The following is a 21,534-nucleotide window of genomic DNA, read 5'->3' as shown; positions in this document are numbered from 1 at the left end:
CCTTATGTGATTAAATAAAAAAAATAAATAAAAACCACTTCTACAAAATCTAGGGAGAACAGGATTTTATTGAGTTCTACCTGTCTGAAAAGTGCTGGTGAAGAGTTGCCATTTCATGCTTTGTCTATATAGATAAGTTGAAAGAGAAATTGTTGCAAAAATCAGCTCTTTTGAAAACTGAGTGTTTCTCCAGAATTTCTTACAATTCCTAAGTGAACACAAATGTGAAAATCTTTTACATGAAGCTAGTCCTTTTCACTTTCAGATGCAACATCTACACTTTAAGTTCCCTCACAACTATTAAAATACTTTCAGACAGTATTAATATACAGAGAAGCAATTAGTCATATCTTCAAGAACCCACATATCCCAGCTCTAAAAGTGCATGATTTAAAACATTAGTAATGGAATATTTTGAAAGAACATTCTTATTCAGTATTAATGCATGCTATTATTACAAAATAAACAAAATAAACTCATTGCATATTGTAGGAACAACAATTTTTCTTTTGTAGATAACAAAAAAGCATGCTGAATGGTATCAGATCAGTATAAATCTATTTTTAATGAAGTTCAAGACACTGTTCAAGTCCCATTAAGAGCAGCTTCCTCCAACTGTGCACCAGTGTAAGCTTGCACAGGTGTTAAAGTTTTGCACTAATGTGGCTTAGACTGGCCTCAGACATTTTCAAAGCAGAGCATTAAGAATGGATCTTGAATTTTAGTAATCATTAATTTAATTTGTTTAAATAAAATATTAAAAACCACTAAGAATTAGGCATAAAAGCACATTAAGTAACAAATTTAGGCCTAACTAGCAGAACATACAGGTATTTACACAAATGCTGATTTGCTGTGGTCTTTAATATTGAGAAGACATCAGAATGTGGACTATGTGCTCAAGAAAACGAAGACCAAAACAAACAAAAACCCTGGGGAAGAGTAATATAAATCCCATGTCAGCACAACTGCAGAAGTTATAACCCAATATAATGGGTCAACTTGGTTTAACGTGAGGAACAGTCACAAATAAACCAGTCTGTTTGTGGTCATTTTAGCAACTGGGTTAATAAAAATACTTAAGTTAAAGTGCAAGTAATCCACTCCAAGTCAACAGGATTTTTCTATAAAGCAGTTGATGACACCAATTTTCTAAATGGATGATGAGGAGATACACAGAAAATCCAAGATGAAAGAGCAGACGAAGACGTGAAGCATGTTAAAATGATGCAACGAAACAGAGTATATAAATTAAACAGGAATGTTTAATCAGGACAATCTTTTTTTTCTTTTTTTTAAACAGAGGTTCTTCAGGAAATTTTTTAATTGGAAAATGAAAGCCTATTCCCACAATAGTGAGGCCATTCCTTTCAAGCAGCTCTGTTGTACAACTGTTACCAGGACCCTAAACAATTTAAATTGTTGTATATTGATATTTCTGAACTAAAAAGTTTTAAAATATTGTATAGATTTTATTTGTGCTCCACATATCGCAAGCAATTAACAACACAAAGAAAGATTCAATTCCTCAGCTGGAATACCAAACTCTATACCAAGTATTACATGTACACAATACTTGCACAGTGACAAGCACAAGAAAGTACTAGTTGAGCACTTACTTTCAGAACTCCATACCAACTCTTAAAATCTATTTCAGTTCTCCCACACCACCCAGTCTACAATTTAAGGCATCTCCACACAGCCATCCATCCACCCACCCACTCCGATACACACAATTTACGTTGGAGGTGTTTACTCTTACCAAAAAATCACTATGTCAATCAGGTACCATTTATTATTTATCCCTATAACTGTGTCAGCATTGAGATATGACAGTTAAACCAGTGTTAAATCAATACAATATTTACATAGCACAGCACATTAAGCTTGAGACACTCACTTGGGGGATAAAACCACATTTTAGAACAGGACAAAGGTCACCATTATTATGTGTTTGAAAACAGCTATTTACAGGTCCCTATGACATAACTATAGTCTGTACACTGTTCCAATGGGGCAGGCAGAAGCAGGATAGGCATTTATGTTGAGGGATTTTAAACATACGATTTGGAAGCATATTTTTATGCTACCCTGAATGCCATAAACCACCTTAACATTCTCCAAGGTGGTCTCATATCCTAGAATGGCATGTCCAGCTGATACAAAACAGACAACACAATGTTTACTTTGTGGAGAATTTTTTACTCCTGCTATTCAGTCATCTGAACTTTGAAGGCAATTCGTCCCAGAAACTTGTCACGATCATCTTCATTTTTTAAATTAGGTGAGCCCAGGATCTTACACTCAATTGCTATTTCTTCTTTGGTACTGTTGGAGTTAATTGCTAGTTGAACAGCCACTAGAGGCTGTAAATAGTGAGCCTAGTAAACAGAAAGATGGGGAAAATATTTGAGATACCAGAGTAAATTAGCATTTAAATTAACATTTAATCCATTAGAACAGTTAAGAAAACAGCTAATTAAGAACCCAACCTTTCAAAGCCCAATCTGACTCAGGTGAGTCTTTTTTTCCCAAGTTAGATAGTCAGATACATTCTTCATACTATTTCTTAACTAATACATTCAACATACTTTAAGTCACAGACAGTATCTTCAAGAGGCATATGACACTACCCCTTTATTACACTGGATCCAGTTTTTCTAGAAACCTCTACTTGAAACAGCCTCTGAAATGATAGTCTTCCTTCCTATCCATTCTATTGTCTCTTCTGTTTGGGTTTTGTTTTGGTTTTTTTTTAATCTGCTATAGAACATAACTTTTCTAGCATGGGTTTAAGTATTTTTTTCCAAAAGCATGATTCAACAAATACTAGTAAACTAGCTTCCCTTCCACCCTATCCCATTTACTTGTTCAGCAACAATCCTTTCTAAAATGTGTTATCTGTTTGATAGCTTTACACAGAAACCTTTCCTTGGACATTCTGACAGTATCCTGGTCAATCATATTTGGTGGAACAATTACAATTCTTGACTCCATTCCCTATAATAAAAATTAAAATTTAAGAATGAATGCAGAATTAATGTTTTTTGTCAACCCAATATTATTTCTCAAGTCCAATTCAATTAGGACAACTTGAATTCTCTTGTAAAGTGCCTGCAAATTAAATAAGAGCTTATTTATTATACACTGTTAAAGCAGCATTTCATCCAATATTCATAAAGTATTTCCATAACTTATTTATAGTTTTTAGGTCAATACTGCTAACTGCTGATTAAGCAAAATTATTTATTTTCTTGGTAAAAATTAATATAAGCCAGTGGACTAAATATGACACTACAGTATTATATAAGCATTAAATTTTAATTGAACAAAATTTGGGGTTAGATTTCCCCTCCCCCCCAATTAACTTAAGAGACTCCTTAATACATTTCTGTTATTTTTAGGCTATCTTCTTTACTTCTCTACCAAAGAAAGCATTACAGAATACTCAGTCTCATTTACAAAGAATGATGGCATGGAAGCTGATGTGCTAAAATCTTTAATGTGAAGTCCTAGTAAGAAGTAGATTGAAATAACTACTTTCCTTGGATAGTGATTTTACTAGATCAGAAATTTTCCTGTGCTCCTATAAACTTCAAACTGGGAGGGAGAAATGCAGGTAGGCAAGGCACCCTCAAAATCCTCCAGTTGTAAGGGTGATACCACATTTGAGGTACTGAGTTTTCTAAAAATCAGAAATAAAATTCCTGTGTTTCCTCAGAGAAGTCCTCTCATCGCCAAGATTTTTCAAATAGGTACACAAATTTCTATGATGTTTTGAAGACAGATGATACCAGAATGGACTTTTACTCAATATAAAATTGGGGGGGAGGGAGAAGAGAATCAGCATCCTCATTAAGCACTACGGATAATCTAAAAAACGTAACATTCCCTAAGGTCAGGGAGTTGGGCTCATTGTGCTAAGCAGCAAAAGGCAAATAACCATTCTGGACCACGAAACTGTACATATTAGTACTTTTATAGCTCCTATGTTAGCACAAGAGCAGCAAGATTATTCTGTAAAGGAGTTAAGAGGATTCAACTAAAGTAATTCAACAATTCAACATGGATATAATATAAAAATTTTGTTGTATAGCCAAGAAATCAATCCAGTCTCTTGAGACCTAGTCAAATACCTCAACCTCTCACAAGTCTTCTCACTGCCTCTTCTTTTTCACAATATACTAATGTTGCAAGAATTGAGCCTCACATAAGCGAGAATCCCTCAAACCATAGCCCCTATCCCACATGACAAAGTGAACACGAAAGGACATTGAACCAAAAACTAAAAAGAAAAGAAAAACACCCAACCCAAAAAACAACAACAAAAAGTAAAGCTTTTTCTTAATCACCTAAGTCAAGCAAGGAATAGCACTGAGTCTTGCCTGACTTCACTACCCTCCTTTCATAATCTTTCCTTTTCCATCAGTATGGCAGCAAGACAGAAATTTTGTCAGGAAAGTTCTTCATCCCGCCTTTGGTACAAACTACCTCCTGACTTCTCAAGGTCTACTTATGCTGTATTTTGCTCCTTTCTTAGGGAGCAGTGCTCTCTTTCCCTATTCTTTCATTCCAAGAAGGGGATAGACTATGTACTGACTCTGCCTGTTGGAAGCACAGGTTGACAGTCTTTCTCTAAGACTGTGTGACATCTCGTATATCTATGAAAATGGATGGTTTACCAATTCAAAAAGTCTGGCAACAAAATGGAAAACACAGAACTACCCATAAGTAACATGAAAGCAAATGCTGAAGAAAAACAAACTCCTTCCTCATTAGTAAAAGCCATGTGAGGTTAAAAAAGAAAAGGTTATGTGGACTGCTGCAAGTGAGTATAGAGTACACTGGAAAAACAACTGGTAAAGGAATAATATAGTAAAAAAATAACTTCAGGGAAATTACAACCAACCACTGTGGTATACTATGGACCTACTAGATTTATGTTTAAAAAGTACTTCTATCTTCAGTGGTGAACAGTGAAGATGTTTAGACTAAATAACTTGGTCAATAAAAGGCAATATAATTTTATATTTGATAGAAGGTACATATTTTCTGTATGTAGTTATCACAAGTTGATGCACAAAAAAACCCCCTAAATTCAAGTTTGAAAAGAAATTGGAGTTTTAACTCTACGTATTCTGTGTCCATAAAGTAGTGAGCTTTGGGTTTTTTTAAAACGTAAGTGTTCTTCAATTAGATAAATAAAATTTATGTCAGAATACAATGATGATAGACGGAGCAAGCAAAGAAAAACAAAGAAAATAATAATAATAATTTTTAAAAAATCTAAAAAAAGACCCAAACCAACTATCTGCTACCTTGAAGTGCTTCTTCATAAAACAGAGCAAATAGAAAACATGACCACACAGCCACAAAGGAATATAATCAACAATACCATAATGAATTACAAACTTAACATCCTATACATAAACCTCAAGGATTAACTATTAGAAACTGTATTGTAATCCAAAGAACCAGTTTACTTTTCCTGCCTTGCCCTGCATGCAAAGATTCCACAAGATATCAGTGACCAAAAAGCAGCAGATGCCCTTAATACTGCTAGTATACAGCCTCTTCTTCATTAGGACAATGCCCAGTCTATTTCCTTATTTCTGCTAAAGCATATCTCTAATCTCATCAAGCACTGTGAAATTTCTGCATATGTAATATTCCTTATGAGTACCTAATTACAAAGTTCAAACTTCAGAATCAATCTGATATTACTAATTGTAAATGTAAATAGAAACAAAACATTTACAAAATGAAGACCATCATTAAGGCATACTTACATGCAAGCTTTTCCCATAGTATGGAAAGTACATTAAGTCAATCAAGCCTTCAGGAGGAAAATAATTTATCTCAACCGTGCCTTCTTCCTGTGATTGGAAGACAACAAAATTAAAAGTTAACATCTGCTTGCATAAAAATTAATACAAAATTAGAATTATAACCCAATTATAAAATGCAAGATCTCTAAAAAAAGGCAACTGAACTACAGACTCTTAGAATAACTTCCAAAATAGATTTATTTTTGGCAAACAGTTACATGCTGCACATATCTGCTACAGTAAGGATTATTAACAGTAGTATTTAAATTAGTAATCAAGTCAAGACAGCTTGCCTTCATGTTTCCCTTACAAGTCAAAGAAAAGGAAGAGGATATTCATTGCAATTAATAATTTAACAACAACCAAAAAAAACCCCATATATAAGCTAAAATCCCAGGTATCCACAAGCAAGTCTGTATATTTTGGTGAAGCAACAGCACATCCATTTTTAAGTTAAAGATGAATTTCTGTTTAAAGCCGGGTTTTTAAGCCTCTCAAATTTGGAACAATACAAGAACTATAGCCCCCTCCCTGCAATGGTGTATGTACTATTCCTAACATTTGTTCAGCTAGCCTTGGAGTACAGGCTACCTAAAAGGAAACCCAAGTTTAAAATGGTGATGTTACTAGAGTTTCTGTGTGTCATCACCACCTTAGAGGAACAATATACATACGCATGCCTTATCGCTAGACTTCACCCTATAATCCCAAATCTTGTAATAAGAAGCAGCTATCTACAAAGTTGCTGCCTAATTTCGGAATAAGGAGGCACTCAATCTGTAAGATATACAAAATATGTATATATGATTGAGCTGTCCCAGACACAGACTATCAGTATAGCGATACACAGACACATCTCCCTATATACAATATTCCTCAGGACTGTGTGTCCTGGCAGGATGTCAAACTACCACAAGTTCGAACCACCAGGAAATGCCCACATCTAATATGACCTTCTATAATAAGGTACACATATTACCATGATAAAGGGAAATGTCACTAAAACAACACCCCCAAAATGCTAAATGTATGTTCAGAACATCACTGCTTGTTCAGTGTAATTCACAAGTTCAAAGGGCATTAGTAACTTGTATTGTTGTTTCTATACTACCATATACAACCGCTGCAATTTTAAAAAGATACACTACAAAGTTCCTAAGACAACTGCAGTGATAGAACTAAGCAAAAGAGGAACACAAAGATCAAAAAATAGTAAAGAATAAACCACAGCTCAAGAATACCTTCTCCTCACCTCCTCGAAAGGACATACAATATGTTGTTTAGGATATGGCCACATTCTTGTTCCTTTGCAGTCTAAATTACTGCAATTCTTCGATATATGTTTATTAAGTATTTTGGACCTTGAGCTAGCAAATACAATTACTAAGTAGAAATGTGTTGCTTTTCACCATTATTCTTTATTTTATGTAAAGCTCATGCAGCTGGAAATACTCATTTTTCAAATATATTTCTGAAATAATGGTTAAAAAAATCAGAATGCAGAATAACATAAGAAACATAAATAGGAGTAGAGCTTTCTGGAGCAGCTAAACACAAGGCATGCATGCAGTCATAAATATATATGCATTAGGCTATCAACGCAATAGCAGAGAGATTCTGGGACATGCAACTGCCTGTCTCATTCAACTCCTGTGGGGTTTGGGGTTTTCTTTAATAATTAATTAATCCTAATTAATATCCCTACACAATTTAAAAAAAACACCAACACCTAAGCAAGCTGCACTTGCTGAAGAGCTTCAAGAATCAGTCCATTAGAGAATGTCACTTTTTCTGCTTACCGTTTACAATTTCCACAAAGAGTTGCAGGTCGTCAGCAAATCTAAAAATCAGACCACTTAGCTGGACAGATAGACTTCCACCTCACTTACTGGGTCTTTATTAAGACTGTGTCTTAGGAAGAATAATTTTGCAGATGTTAAAATAATGTACAAAGACCCAAGGAAAGAACTTGGACAAGACTGGTCCGTAATCATTTGAGAAGAAGAAATAGTATCATTGCACAAGATAGAGAGCAGTATCCATTAGTAGAAACTGTAAAACATCTAAGATTTCTGTCACAAAAAGCAAGGTAACTCAGATGCTGAGTATGTTGACAATAGCAAGGCACGTAGTGTCATTCATATAGCCATTCTTCATTCTTGTAAACTAGAAAGCGATACCTAATACAAAGTCAAGATGGTCACTAAACAGCAGAAATATATATATTTTGGACTTAAGGCTAATTTTCTTTCCTGCAGTTAAAAAAAAATAAATCATGCATCAAATTACCAGTTTTCAGTAAAGGTAGTTTTAACCTGAAAGAATACTGCTGCAAGATGTTCCAGTGCACATGAAATTGTGCACCTCCAGCCCCAAACTAAAGACCTAAAATGCTGATCTTCAAACGTCTTGGAAACAATCCTTTTTTGGCTTGTTCCTCTTTGTGGAGATCCTCAAGACTACAGCAGCTCAGTTCCTCTAGGGTGCAGGAGGAAGAACCAGCTGTAATTAGTGTCTGCCACTACAAACACTCACTTCTCTAATCTACAGAAATTACACTGATGACAGCTACCACTGTGTGGGGGCAGAGGGGGGAAGCATCCCCAACTATCAAGTGTGCCAACTTTGAAAGCACAGATCTATCTAAAATTTTTCTATTTTAAAAAAATCCCATAGGAAAAGTGCAGGGAGAAGAAAGAAGAATCGCCTCACAGGAGAATGCTTGAAGAACACAAATTTCAAAGTGAAAAACTTAAATTATGTTTCAGGTGGCAAAGACTGTCCAGATGTGCAGACAGAAGCTATTAACCTTATTTTGTATGTGAGAGAATTGTCCTCTTCATTTAAAAAAAAAAAAAATTTTTAAAAATATTTCCATTTAAAAGCCAGATTATGTTAAGTCCAGGCAGACACTTCTCCAAATTGCTCTCAATATATGTAAAACTTTAACAATAAAGAACAAGAAATATTTAAAAACACAGATGAAGGAGAAAAAAAAAATTTGTAAACAACAAATCTACAGGTTAAAAAAAAGTCTGCTCTATAATGAAGAGAACAGTAGGAATAGTAGGATTTCTGCTCTGCTAAATTAAATCACCTTTTAAGCAAAATCCATCTTTGTCACTCAGATATTCAAGATTTCTGACGTAAAATTTAAAATTACTAGTAAGTTGCATTTGTGCTAAGAACTGCACAAATATGCTCATATATTCTATGAAGCTAATACCCAGCGCAGGGCTTATTTTCAGAAATGCGTGTCACCTGGATTAAACTTTGCAGTACACCCTGAATTCTTTAAATCCACATTTGCTGACAGCAACACAGAAGGAAAAAAAAAAAACAAAAAACCAAAACACTGCAACAGAACACATCAGTCACTTAAAGACTAGGTAAACACCCTGAATAAGAGAAGCAATAGAGAAGTACAAATGACCACTAGACTTCAACTTCTGTTATGAGCCAGTATTTAGGGAACATTCAAATATAGTGGCAGATGCAATGCAGTTATACATTCATCAGCAAAATGCACAAAAGCCTATTGGCTATCCTTCTCCACCTTTCCAGTGTGCACACAAGAGAGTCACAATTCACATCCTTGCATCAACAAGATCCAGAAGAGCCACAAGATATTATTTCCAGGTAAGCATTCACCTTATCCACTACAGAAGAGGAAGAGACCATTACACAGCACTCATATCCTAAAGAGTCAAAGATAAAAAAAATGGAATTGGAAACAAGGCCTCATAAACTGATGTAAAGAACAGCATAATCCTTTAAGTTTAAAGTAAGAGTTTCAATAAGCAAGGGGCATAACAGAAAGAAGGAGAAATTCTGTAAAAATGAAGATTAGACGAAAGGAGAAAATGAAAGTTGTTGATGCTGCTTCTCCACTTTGTTGTCTACAGAAAAGCATGAATTGTAAGCAATACTTAAGCTTTCCTAAGGAGGTAAATCATGATGAGCTAGGGCAAGAATAGGCTAATTTAAAATAAAATAGATGCATTCAAAGTGGCAAAGCCTGACAAATATTTTCCCTGGAAGTCACTAAAGAACTAATAAGATTAATAATCTTAAAATTTAAAAACACCACACTTGTGTAGATCAGAGAAATTCTAACTGGATATGGTAAAAAGCAGTACTTCATACTTAAAGAAAGAAGATGCAAGAAAATACATACCATAACATACAATACAATTTATTTGTAAGTATCTCAAAGGGTAAAAAAATAGCAAAAAACCCCACCATGATCAACCAAGTTGCTATCCAACTTACTCTTTTGCTAGTGAAATCAGCTAAGAGAATAAGAAAAAGCATTGTCTGTGATTTGCTTAGTATAGCTTTTACCACTGTCTCACAGAGCATCTATATAAGAAAGCTGAAGAAATACAATCATCATAAAATAGGATTACCATCAATATTTTATAAATCACTTGAACATTAGGTTCTCAACACCTCATAAGGCATTTCAGGTGGAAATGAAGATGACTGTCCTGGACCCTTTTCAGTGTTTTCAATAAGGACTTACGAGATGTAAAAGAAAGTTCATTCATTGATGGCACCAAGCCGTAAGTAGTTCAAAACACTTTAATGGGATCGAGAGAACTCGATCCCATTAAAATGATCACAAAAAATTACAGCGGGGCGGGGGGGGGGAATAGCAGCATGAAATTCAAAGCTCTGAATTTCAAGAAATCACATATAGAAATACAGACTGGGAAATAACCAAAAGAAAGATGCAAGTAGTAGAATGATTGAAATAGAGACTCAATGCATTACAAACAGCAAATTCACCTCAAGAATTATTACTTCCCATGTGATGACAGAGGGAAAATTCTGTCATTAACAATACCTCAGCTAGAGGCAAACTTATGTCCAGTTTGGGATAACACATGACAAAAAATTATAAACTAGAGAAGTCAAAGAAGAAAAGAGTACTAGTAAAAGTAGAAGGAACTTAATTGCTTTATTCTAAATAAACAAATAATTCCTCTAACAGAACAACATTTTTTAAGACTGGACACAAAGAAATCAGTCTTGAATAAGAGAAGAAATCACCTTTACTTGCAAGAGACTGTTATGGGGAGATCAAAACTTTCAAAGACTCCACAAAAATCAAGTATTAAAATTTATGCCTATCACAGGTACCTAGGATGAAGGCAGGAACACTTACAGTATGTCTTATTAATTGCTGACATTTCCCAGCCTACATTTTTATCAGTCAACTCAAGCTAAAAGCCATGACTCCATCCCTTGCTCAAGCTACTAACTTACCAAGGCTTTCACTGCTCCCCAAGCAGTCTAGGAAGAATATGAGAAGTCAAAGTAATTTTTATAGTTGCTATAAAACATTCTGGGTAAATCCATTGGTACACAACAAATAAGCATAGATTAGCTGTTATTATAAGTGGTTTATATTTGATTTGAAAGCAACTTTTACTTGAACAGTAACATTTGTTTCCACACTGTGTCTTACCCATCATCTATAAAATTGTCTAAGGTGCACTTGCAGCATGGAGAAAAAATAAAAATATAGGTTATGAAATGGGAAAACAAAATGCAACTCACAATAAATAAATAAATAAACAAATAAATAAATAAGACCACAAATTACATGTATGCATTTTGCTCGACTCTAAAGCAAGTCAGGCAGCTCAAATACATCTAAAGATGAAAGAACAACAAAAAAGGTATTTTTATAAGTACACTGAAGAAATTAAAGATACTAAAACTAAACTAGACATACAGTAAGATGAAAACCAGAAAAAAAAAGTACAAAGCCTAACAAGAAAGGAAGAGAGTGAAATAAATGTTCTGACACAGTATATTACTTCACTTTTCATCCTAATCACAAGGAAAATTAACTACACACTTATTTCTTACATTCAGAACTGACCTTAGATGTACAGTGTATACGTGGTTCCCCTTCAGGCTTTAAACCGATTATCTAAAGGAGAGAAAGTTAAAATATTTTTAGATTTTCTTTCCCTTTCCAGTTTTACAGACTGAATTTAAGCTTTTCCCCACTTAATATGACAGAGTTCATACAGGTAGCAAATCTATCTAGTGTCATTTTTATATTAAGCACCATTTTAGACTAGGACTAAGATTTAAAACATTGTTAAGTTAAAGCTCAAATACTTAACAGTGGCCACAGAAAGGACTATTTTCTTATTTTACATTCAGCATGTAACATGAACTGCTAACTGGTTTGAGCCATTAAAGTAATGTATAACATCACTGAAAAGTCAAATACTTATTCACTCAATAAAGTTTTCACCACCTTACATAGTTTAGGAGTTACAGAATGCATGACGTTCTAATTATGTTTCTAGAAGGCAGACATGAAGTAAAACACACTTTTCCTGCAGTGTTTTAGAATCTGTTACATAGAACAGTAAGCAAAACCAAAGAGCACTTTACTTCTTAAAACAGGGGTTTCAGATATCTTGATGCAAGTAATCAAAGCCAATACTTGTAAGTATTAGAATTCTCAAAATGCTAATTTCATTTTACTCTCTGAAACACATGAATTGCTAGACATTTCAGTAAATTACACTATTCCAGAAACGCAAGTATCTTGAGAAGCAAACTGAACACATATTTCAGTGCTTTTCTACAGTCATTTTTCATACAGTGGTAGCTGGGAGCACTTATACTAAGAATTAAAAAACAAGTAGGCACTTACTCTGTTCATTTTCACAAGCACGCAGGGAGTTCCTTTAGAATAGCCAAAGGTCTTATCTTCCTTTCCAGAGCATTGTCCAAGCTCAGAGAGGTTAAATTGACATGCCTTTTTAACAGCAACATCATTCTGATCAAAAATCCTTCCTGGTGTACAGTTTATGTTTTGGGATTGCTTTGAATCATCATATGCTATGAAACAGAAATAGCTTGTAAATCAACGATATAAAGCATACAAGTAGCCAAAAACTGCAGAAGCCTATATAAACATCTAATTTATAGTTGTTACTTGTCTAGTTCTCTCAAAGGACTATTTTCAGAGCACTATGTCCCTTATATCCATCTTAACAATCACTTTTCCACAGCCTATCAAGAAGTGGCACTGTACTTGAATGAAAGAACAAAAAGCATATTACAAAATAAATAATGCTGTCCTGCATTTCAAATAGTATCAATAATCACAATTTTATTAATTTCTGTACATAAGCTAATTCTAAGCTAATTATGTATTCTAAACCAATACTGTATTAAAAGATAAACAATCAAATTTTTACCTGGAAACTAAACCAGTTTTCCCTTTGCACGTTTCTTTTAGAAACACACAGGAAAACTTCAAGTATTTCAATGACTAATATTAAATTGCCTCTACATTTACATCAGGTATTATAACTGATGTTATACTAACATCCCAAGTTGTTTCTCACTTTCTTGTGTTTCACAAGTACACAGATCACATTGTCACAAACACTCATCTATTCACATTAAACACATTTTGTGGTTTTGTTCCCCTGCCTTACACCCTGCCCCCAGCTAAGCATAAACAAAGTAAAATGGAAAAAGGGTAAGTTCATCCTCAATGCAAGAGTCCAAAACCCACTGAACTGCAGGAGAGGCAGGTAATCATGAAATGTATCATTCTTCCCAGGAACCCTTGGCAGAGCTCTGAAAGAAAAGCCTACTCATAGAAGCTTTTAGTAGGCACCAAAACTACGAATCCAGATAGATTCAAGTATAGCTTGTGTAGCTAACAAAGCAATTCATGCGCACAGGTGAGATTTTACAGCACCTCCTCAATTCTGACTTAAAACTTTTGAGGGGTTAAACTTACTAATATTTTAAATTGATTTCTGTATTTGTAGATTAAGTGTACATACAGACATATATAAAATAATGTATGACAAACTAGTGATTTTGGAATCCTTCAGTCTTGTCCTGTGTTACCTTTTCTCCATGTTCTAAAGTCAATGTTTTAATATTTCTGCCCGTAAATACTGTGTATCAGGGTGAAAATGAATAAATTGCAATTAATTTAATCTTTGTGTGCCTCATTTTTTAAACAGGCGAACACTCAAGTTCTTAAGACTAAAGGATTCTCACTCAGTTACCAAGCCATTTAGATGAAGACTGATCAGTTAAGTCTTGATAAACTTTGCCTCCAAATACAGGACCTATATAATTTTACACTGAATTATTTTGGCATATGCGATTTCTACATTATAGTATTTAAACAACCATGTCACCAAAACACTGGACTAGGACCCAAAACTCTCCATTATGTACTCCACTATTCCTCATGCTCAGGCTCCCTGTCCAATATAGGTATTGATACTTACCTTTTTCTGTAAAATATATATTTTAATAACACACATCTAGAGTAAGCCTTGAACTTGCATCAGTTTTAATTAGCAATGGGTAACTACAAGCAAAAAAGGAAACTAATGTACTCAGCATTAAGATTCCCGAATTACTTGGGCAGTTGTAACTTACTTACATTCAAGAAATTTTCTGAGTGTAGAAACATATTCTGCATATGACTGGGCGTCACTCTTGTTAAAGTAAAATTCCAGTGCAGTGTCTGGCTTTGGTGAAATCATGAGTCCTTAAAAAGAGAAAGTGCAAGTAAAGAACTAAACAACTTCTCTTCCCTACACCACTCTAACCTACCCAAAAATCATCTCCATAAATTGGAAAATACCTATCTGTAAAGAAACATCAATGTTACCCCTATATTCCACAGTACTGGAAGATAGTTTGTGTTTGAAGTCAGTTATCAAAATCAACATTACATGAATTAATACTTAAATTCAATCCAGTGTATAACTGCAATTCACAAACCAAACCCAACTGATTAGGAATAGCAAAATCAGCAACTTAATCACTTCCAATCAAAGAATTTTACTGATTCACTTCCCACTTTCCATAGTCAGCAAATTAAACTTAAAAAATAATTGAAAAAATACCCAAAATCACACCCAGGAAGCCTCCAGTTAAAGCTGTGCTTCAAAGCTTTAGGCAATATTGAGTGAAGCTATGATTGTCTTAATCTCCTAGAAACCCACAAGAAACAAATTATTTTTAAAAACTTTATAATGCATAATGATGACTTGAAAGATTTCCCAATCAAAACAGACAAGCCAAGTTAGTGCTTTCCTCCTCCTCCTCAAACAGAAAGTTTATATGTCATCTGTTTCATGGAAAATACAAGAAACTTTATCAAACCAGCGCACGCGTGTCACGAAGGGGTACGCCTTAGTCAGGCTGTGGTAACTATGAACGCTCTTGAGCTGCCTCCCAGGCTGCTAGCACCGGACACTGCAGCAGTGAGGGTTCTCCCGTCTGCTGCAGTGGGGGCCTACAGCTGGCTTCATTCAGCTGCCGGCTGAGGGTACTGGAACAGGAGCAATCTACAGCCAGGGAGCCAGGACTGGCAGGAGAAACCAAGGACACAGGTTACCGAATGCTGACGTCCAGCTTTGCGTTGAAAGATGAAAAAGGCAGACACTGATATGGAGTTTGGGCCCTTGATAGAGGTGAACTGTCCTTCTTCCCAGGATATGGGTAAAGAAAGGTACAGAGTTAAATCTTAGGGATTTTTTTGTAGCAGGTAAAAGCAAAAGGCACACTCTCTGCTAATACATACAGCCCTGTACCATCAGGAGTTGTCACTAACACGGATACCTAATTGCTACTATTATTCATCACAGCTTCAGCAGCAGATGAAATAGCACTACACCACCAGATATTGCAGAAGTGATTAAATCTGTTCAAAAAAGGGTGTATGATTGATTGCTTTATTCACACTACCATAAGGTAACTCTTATTTTATATAAATAATTAGAACGGATTAAAACCCTTCAGTCATGATTAACAGATGAATGCCCATGCATTTGTCCCTTCAAGGATAGCTGAAAATTGACATTGCAGTTCCACAAAAGAAAAAAAAAAACAACAAAAAACAGAAAACCCACACCCAACCTATTTTTTATCAGATTAGTTTTCTTCTAAGTTAGAATATTAAAATGGTTTGATCAACGTCAAATTTGGCATAAGGGAAGAAGTTGCAATTACAGCAGCAACTAATTGTATCAGCTTAGGATGCCTTGTAGTTTCCTATCCTCTGGCAAAACCAATTCAAACTAGATTCCCAAATGAATAAAATTTAAGGCAGAAAACAAAACTCATCTCCCAAAATTAAAAAAAAAATAAATTAAAAAAAAATCAGGCCTTCTTTATACAAAATGAACATTTAAGAAGATAAGACTACAGTGGGAAGATAAAGTCGGGTAAGTTGTCTTAATGTTGGATTCTTAATATATTACTCTAGTTAATCAATCACAGTAAGCTTTTGGAAAGCATATAGAAAGTGCAATTAAGCAGCCCAGGTCTATTAAGGATTCACCTATAGAAATTACCAAGCTTCTCATCCGAAGGCAGAAATTATTACTAATACTTTAAATTGGGAAATAATAAAGGTATATACTAGAAATTTATCATAAACAAGCATCTTTTACATTCTAAAAAAACCCCAGATATAATTTAATGCTTTTTTACTCTACCTTTTTTGTAGGATTTCCAATAAATCATAAATTCTCCTTTCTGCATTAGCAGCAGTTAAATTATTTCCAGGCAAGCCACAACTAAATGCCCTAATGACTGAGAGTCCATATAAAACTACAAATACCATTTCTGATTGCAAATTACTTTGCACTATTACAGTCATCTTCTGACCTCCACACTGAACTGAGATTCAACAAAATAGAAGATAATTAGTAACAGGGCTGAAAAATTGCTGAAGGGGTTTTTACACACTAAGGGGTTTTGGGGGAGAAGAGATTGTTACTATCTATAGAATTATACTGTAAATGAAGGACTTAGATGCTGTTTTTCAAAGTGAATACGACAAAGTAACTAAACTAGTCATCAATGAATGAAACAATAATTTGAAGAGATTTATTGCTTCAGGGGAACTTCAAAAACATCCTAAGAGGAAAGGACTGCTCCAATTCCAGTGGCTCACAGTCTGCTTAGAGACCATGGTGTAAACCGTACAGAAAAAGCTATTTGAAGGACTGATGCATAGACTGTGAGAGATGCAGGATTTGGGCTGTTCTAGAGGAACAGAATTAGCAGCCTCAACATAGGATCACATCTAGGATTGTAACAGAGATTACCTTATCCTACAATTCCAAGAGGGATTTTTAAAAAAGGTTTTTAAATAATTTGGGTTTGATTGATACTATTATATCCCAGTGTACAATGCAAGTCAAATATCAATTCTAAAATAAATCAACTGTGAGATTTCCAAGTATGTTTAACACAAGAGTAAAACCTTTGACCTACGCCATCCAGGTTTTGTGTGTAGAATTTTTTTTATAATTTAAAGTTTTACAGCCAGGAACATGACATGTTTCACTGCAAGTGAAAAATGACAGAGTTAAAGAGAAACATTAAAACAGAAATACGCAATTTTATTAACTTTTTGTATGAGTAATTAAAGACATTGTTAATAAAAAATTTAATTCAGGAATGTTATAGGAATTCTTAAATTAAAAACTAATTGTGGCATACGTACTTTTTTAAACAAACATCCCTTATGACTTCTTTCAAAACAAAGGAAAATTAATACCCTGAACTGCGAGAGGCACAAGAGAAAAAAATGTCACTCAAGTCCAGTATTACATCACAGCTACCCACAGCTCCATCCACTACCAAGGTTATGACTACCACAAAGGAAATGGGGAGAAATGGTCAACTAAGCCACCATTTTTTTTCTTTCTTTCTTTTTTATTTTTTCCTTTTTTTCCCCCTCCAAACTAAGCAGGTCTTTTTTTTAAATTATTCTTTCCAGCATTTAGCCCATTCTTAGCCTGAAAAAAATAGCGCAAATCCTCGAGAATCCCTTATAAGAAGAGGACACTTGTTAGAGAAGGCCTGAACACTACATCAAAACAAATTCTGTTCAGATTCCAGAGACATTTATCACATTGGCCCAACTGCAACTTGCTCACACAAAGATTATTGTATTATCTTAAGTGTTGAGGCAGCTGCAAGATGCTGGTTAATTTTAAGAGTTTGGAGTTCAAAAAAAGGAAAAAGTATTTTTAAAAATAATGTTGTCTAACTTCCACCAAAATATTAATATTGCATAGCCATTTAATTTTGTTGTGTTTTAAACATAAATTTGGTCCATAAGCCAAGTTATTATAAAATTTCAGATATCAAATTTTCAGGTGGCCCAATCATTTAAGTTGCATATACAAATCCAAGTACTTACACATTCTCCAGAAACAGTAACTAGAAAACACTAATCTCTTTGGTGTAGTTAAAGTATGCAGAAGCATCTTTTAAATCTTTCAGAGTGAAAATCCTTAATTTTTTTCCAATATGGAGATACACCAAAATAGAGCCTATAATGACAGTTTTTTGTGATATATTTAAACCAATCTTTACAAAAAATCAAAAAGTAAAAAATAAGGAAAAAATAAAATAAAAATAATAATAATAAAAGACAACCATCATAATATTAATTTTATTTGTGCAGGGTTTCTTTCTGTCACATATAGCTCCTTGAACCAGCCAACAGTGGGACTAGATGGGCACATACACAAAGGAAGCAGTAGTTCCAGGAAGCAACACACCACTTTTAGTGGCAGCTACATGTTACGTGGGCTTAGCTTCATCATAGAACAGGACCCTCTCTCTTCAGTGGATTCCTACATAATAGGTCAACAACCCCTGGAATCCACAGACATTCCATGTCAGTTGAAAGCTATCTAATACTATAATGAAAACTGGAAATGTCTTCCTACCATAGTCCTTACACACCCTTGAGCAGATCGCCCCCATCTTTCTGTACTTTGTTCAAAGTGTCAAATACTAATCACACACAGCCTTCCATCTGATCCAAGGGAACTGGTTTATAGTATCTTTAAAGCAATTTGATTACATGATAATCCCACTTCTACAACAGCATGTTGTGTGGATGTGCAGGTAAAATTGCGGTCTACATACGTGACAAATTCAACTGAAAAGAACTTAGAGAAAAAACAGCAAAAGTTAGCACATACATACAAAAAGCTACTGACTGAATTTATGCTATAAACATATATAACTTGCCTCACACCAAGTTTTACCTTTGAAACCTGTAAGTAATTGAATGATAATCACAGTTTCCCACAGGCAGTTCATACTTCAAACAAACTCAAATTAAACTTAGCTGTTAAACCAGACAGAGGTTTATGAACAAATAGATACACTGTTACCTGGACTAGAAATCCGGTCACGATATTTTGGTATATCGCTGCTCAGTGTCTGAAGCATAACCCACATTGTGAATGTGAAGAGCGCAGCTAGGAAGCCATAAAATACCAGATAGAATAGTAAGATCAAACCTGTAAAGAAAAAGCTAAAATTAGTATTTTCGTTTCAGCTAATTCCATTAACTATTTTGAAAATCAAAATGGGAAATAAGCAATACAACATTTGGTTTTGGGCCTCCCCACAATCCCTTGCCACTCCTAATTGTAGTTATAAATCAATATGCTTCTAGCATGCATATGTATTGCACAGTGCAGAATAATGCATGCAAAAACGTTTTCGTCATACTTTCTGGCTCTTAAAATCTACAGGGCATTTTGGCATCTCTATTTTTAAGAGAGAAGCATTAAAAACTGCTCTTTGGGCTACACAGGAAAGTTGGCAAAGATGACTAAGCAGTCAGAAAAAAGTTTCACTTGTTTAAGGGAATTATAGTTATATATCTGGAAAGGAAGGGGTCGTAGGGATGATGAAAGAACTGAGTGAAAAGATAAAATTATTACACTGTATCCAGGAGAGCTAGGAAGCGATTTGTGCTTTAATAACATAGTAGATATTTGAGAGAACTCCACACAGAGCATTCATTCACATGTACGTCCTGTTACAAGAGACTTCTCAAGGTGAAAATGCTTTCTACTGCATATTTTTGAAAACAAACCAAGCCTTCTATTCAGACTTATCAAAAGTCACTGCCTAACACATCCACCTGCTTCACCTATCTACCTCGGGGACCCGGCAACATTCCTGGAATTCACCAATTACACAGACGTTACTAGCTTCAACTTGACAGTTGCTTAAGGAAGAGCTCCTCAAAACCTGTGGAAACAGCCTCAAGGAAACAGCCTATTATGACGCTGTACCTCTCCATCACTTAGCTGCAACAAATCGCTAAGTGAGAACACTGCTTAGGAAAACAGATCGAAAACTTACTGTAATTAAGTGCTTTTATTTTTTTCCCCATTCTTCCCCCCCCCGCCATTTTTCATTATGCATGCACAGACATGCACCCTGGATACACAGATCAGTCATTTACTGAAAAGACAAGGTAACAGACAGGCCAAAGTTAAAATCTTACTTTAGAGATGACAGGGACTCAGATCAGCTGCAGAAATTTTCAAATAACTTTCTACCCTTTTTCTCAGAGGTATGATACATGACCCTCATTTAAAAGCCTTTTAAAATTTGGGACAGCTCAATTATTTTAGTAACTAGGTTTTCAAACAAGGTTTTGTATTCTTGCATTATTTGTTTTTTGACCCTGATGGACCCATGTTAGTGTATCTCATTAAAGCAAAAAAATAACAGCATACTGTTTGCTACATTTCCTTGGTTTTGTTTTCCAAAGCTCTGAGAATATGTATTGATGATTACTGTTAGATTACCTTTTAAAATTTACATTTACCTGGAGACAGGTCCCAACTAAAAATGAAGTATATATACTATATAGATGGAAGACTTAACTAAGACATTTAAGATTCAACAGAAATTGTTTTATTGAGTATACAATGCTAACCTAAAAAAAAGAGCGTGTGATTCTGTTTTAAGACTGAAAGACACATGCATAGACATTGTCAAAAAGAATGGGAGCTATACAAGTATTGAGGAATCCAGATGCTTGCACAGAGAGCCATCTTCAAAACCTCTCTAATGCAAAAACATAACCGAATGATGACACAAATTCAACTTTTATAAAATATTCTAGCTATAAGGCTGCTATCAGGAAGCCAGAGAGATGTAACTCAGGTCAGGAAAAGCACATCAAAACCATTATGCAACATTCTACCACTGACACTTGATTATATGAGAGAATCAAGTGCAGTATTTTTCACCCTTCCATAGAAAAGGAAAAATCAAAAGCAAAAATGACTGTACCCCACTGATGTGTACTGTCCACTGGAAGATGACAGAAGGAAGCTTAACCCCTGGCTCCTGTCCCAGAAACTATGCTTGCATTTTGCACGGAAATATTTTCTAGGGTACTACAGCCCCCAGTAATCCTTGACTGCTAAGGATAAAAGTACCTGTATTACTTCTCCTGAAATAATTCAGTCTACATATATTAAAATAACAAGGTGGTTCCCAAATTCTCTTTACCATAACATAACTTCCCTGCAGCAACCAGTTGAAAGTTACTGGATTTTGGTTCAGTTTTAATTTTCCATTTCACATGTTGAGAAAGTTATTACCAATCTGCAATAATCTGAAAGTGATCAGCTATTTAAAATACATTTAGGAACCACTGACATGTAAGATAGAACGCAGCGATTAGAAGTTAAGTAGCAAAGTACATGAACACAAGAACAAGTTTACTCTATAATGAACAAGACAGCTAGACATCTATTATATACTATTTCTAAGGCTATTTAGAAGCTATTTAGAAGCTGAAAAGAGCATATTAAAAAAGTAGTAGAAATCCTAATCAACAAAA

General features: G+C 34.7%; 1 protein-coding gene across 2 annotated transcripts in view; it reads right to left on the bottom strand.

The window, feature by feature from the left end:
• The window catches only part of ATP1B3 (ATPase Na+/K+ transporting subunit beta 3), a 53,103-nt gene that overhangs the window by 24,925 nt on the left and 6,644 nt on the right, over positions 1–21,534 (bottom strand). Inside the window, exons 2-7 of one of the 2 annotated variants that reach the window (XM_072866606.1) lie at positions 19,052–19,180; positions 14,281–14,388; positions 12,514–12,701; positions 11,722–11,772; positions 5,790–5,876; positions 1,248–2,381 (exon numbers count right to left, since the gene is read on the bottom strand). In XM_072866606.1, coding sequence (XP_072722707.1) covers positions 2,211–2,381; positions 5,790–5,876; positions 11,722–11,772; positions 12,514–12,701; positions 14,281–14,388; positions 19,052–19,180 — 734 coding nt within the window. In that variant the 3' untranslated portion in view covers positions 1,248–2,210. Of the gene's footprint in view, positions 1–1,247; positions 2,382–5,789; positions 5,877–11,721; positions 11,773–12,513; positions 12,702–14,280; positions 14,389–19,051; positions 19,181–21,534 lie in introns of those variants that run through there. The other variant, XM_072866608.1, reaches the window with a different exon arrangement.

This window comes from Ciconia boyciana, chromosome 7, assembly GCF_034638445.1.
Source record: "Ciconia boyciana chromosome 7, ASM3463844v1, whole genome shotgun sequence".
Classification (NCBI taxonomy): Eukaryota; Metazoa; Chordata; class Aves; order Ciconiiformes; family Ciconiidae; genus Ciconia; species Ciconia boyciana.
Note: the sequence above shows the minus strand (reverse complement) of the source record. Positions and strands in the feature narration are given on the sequence as shown.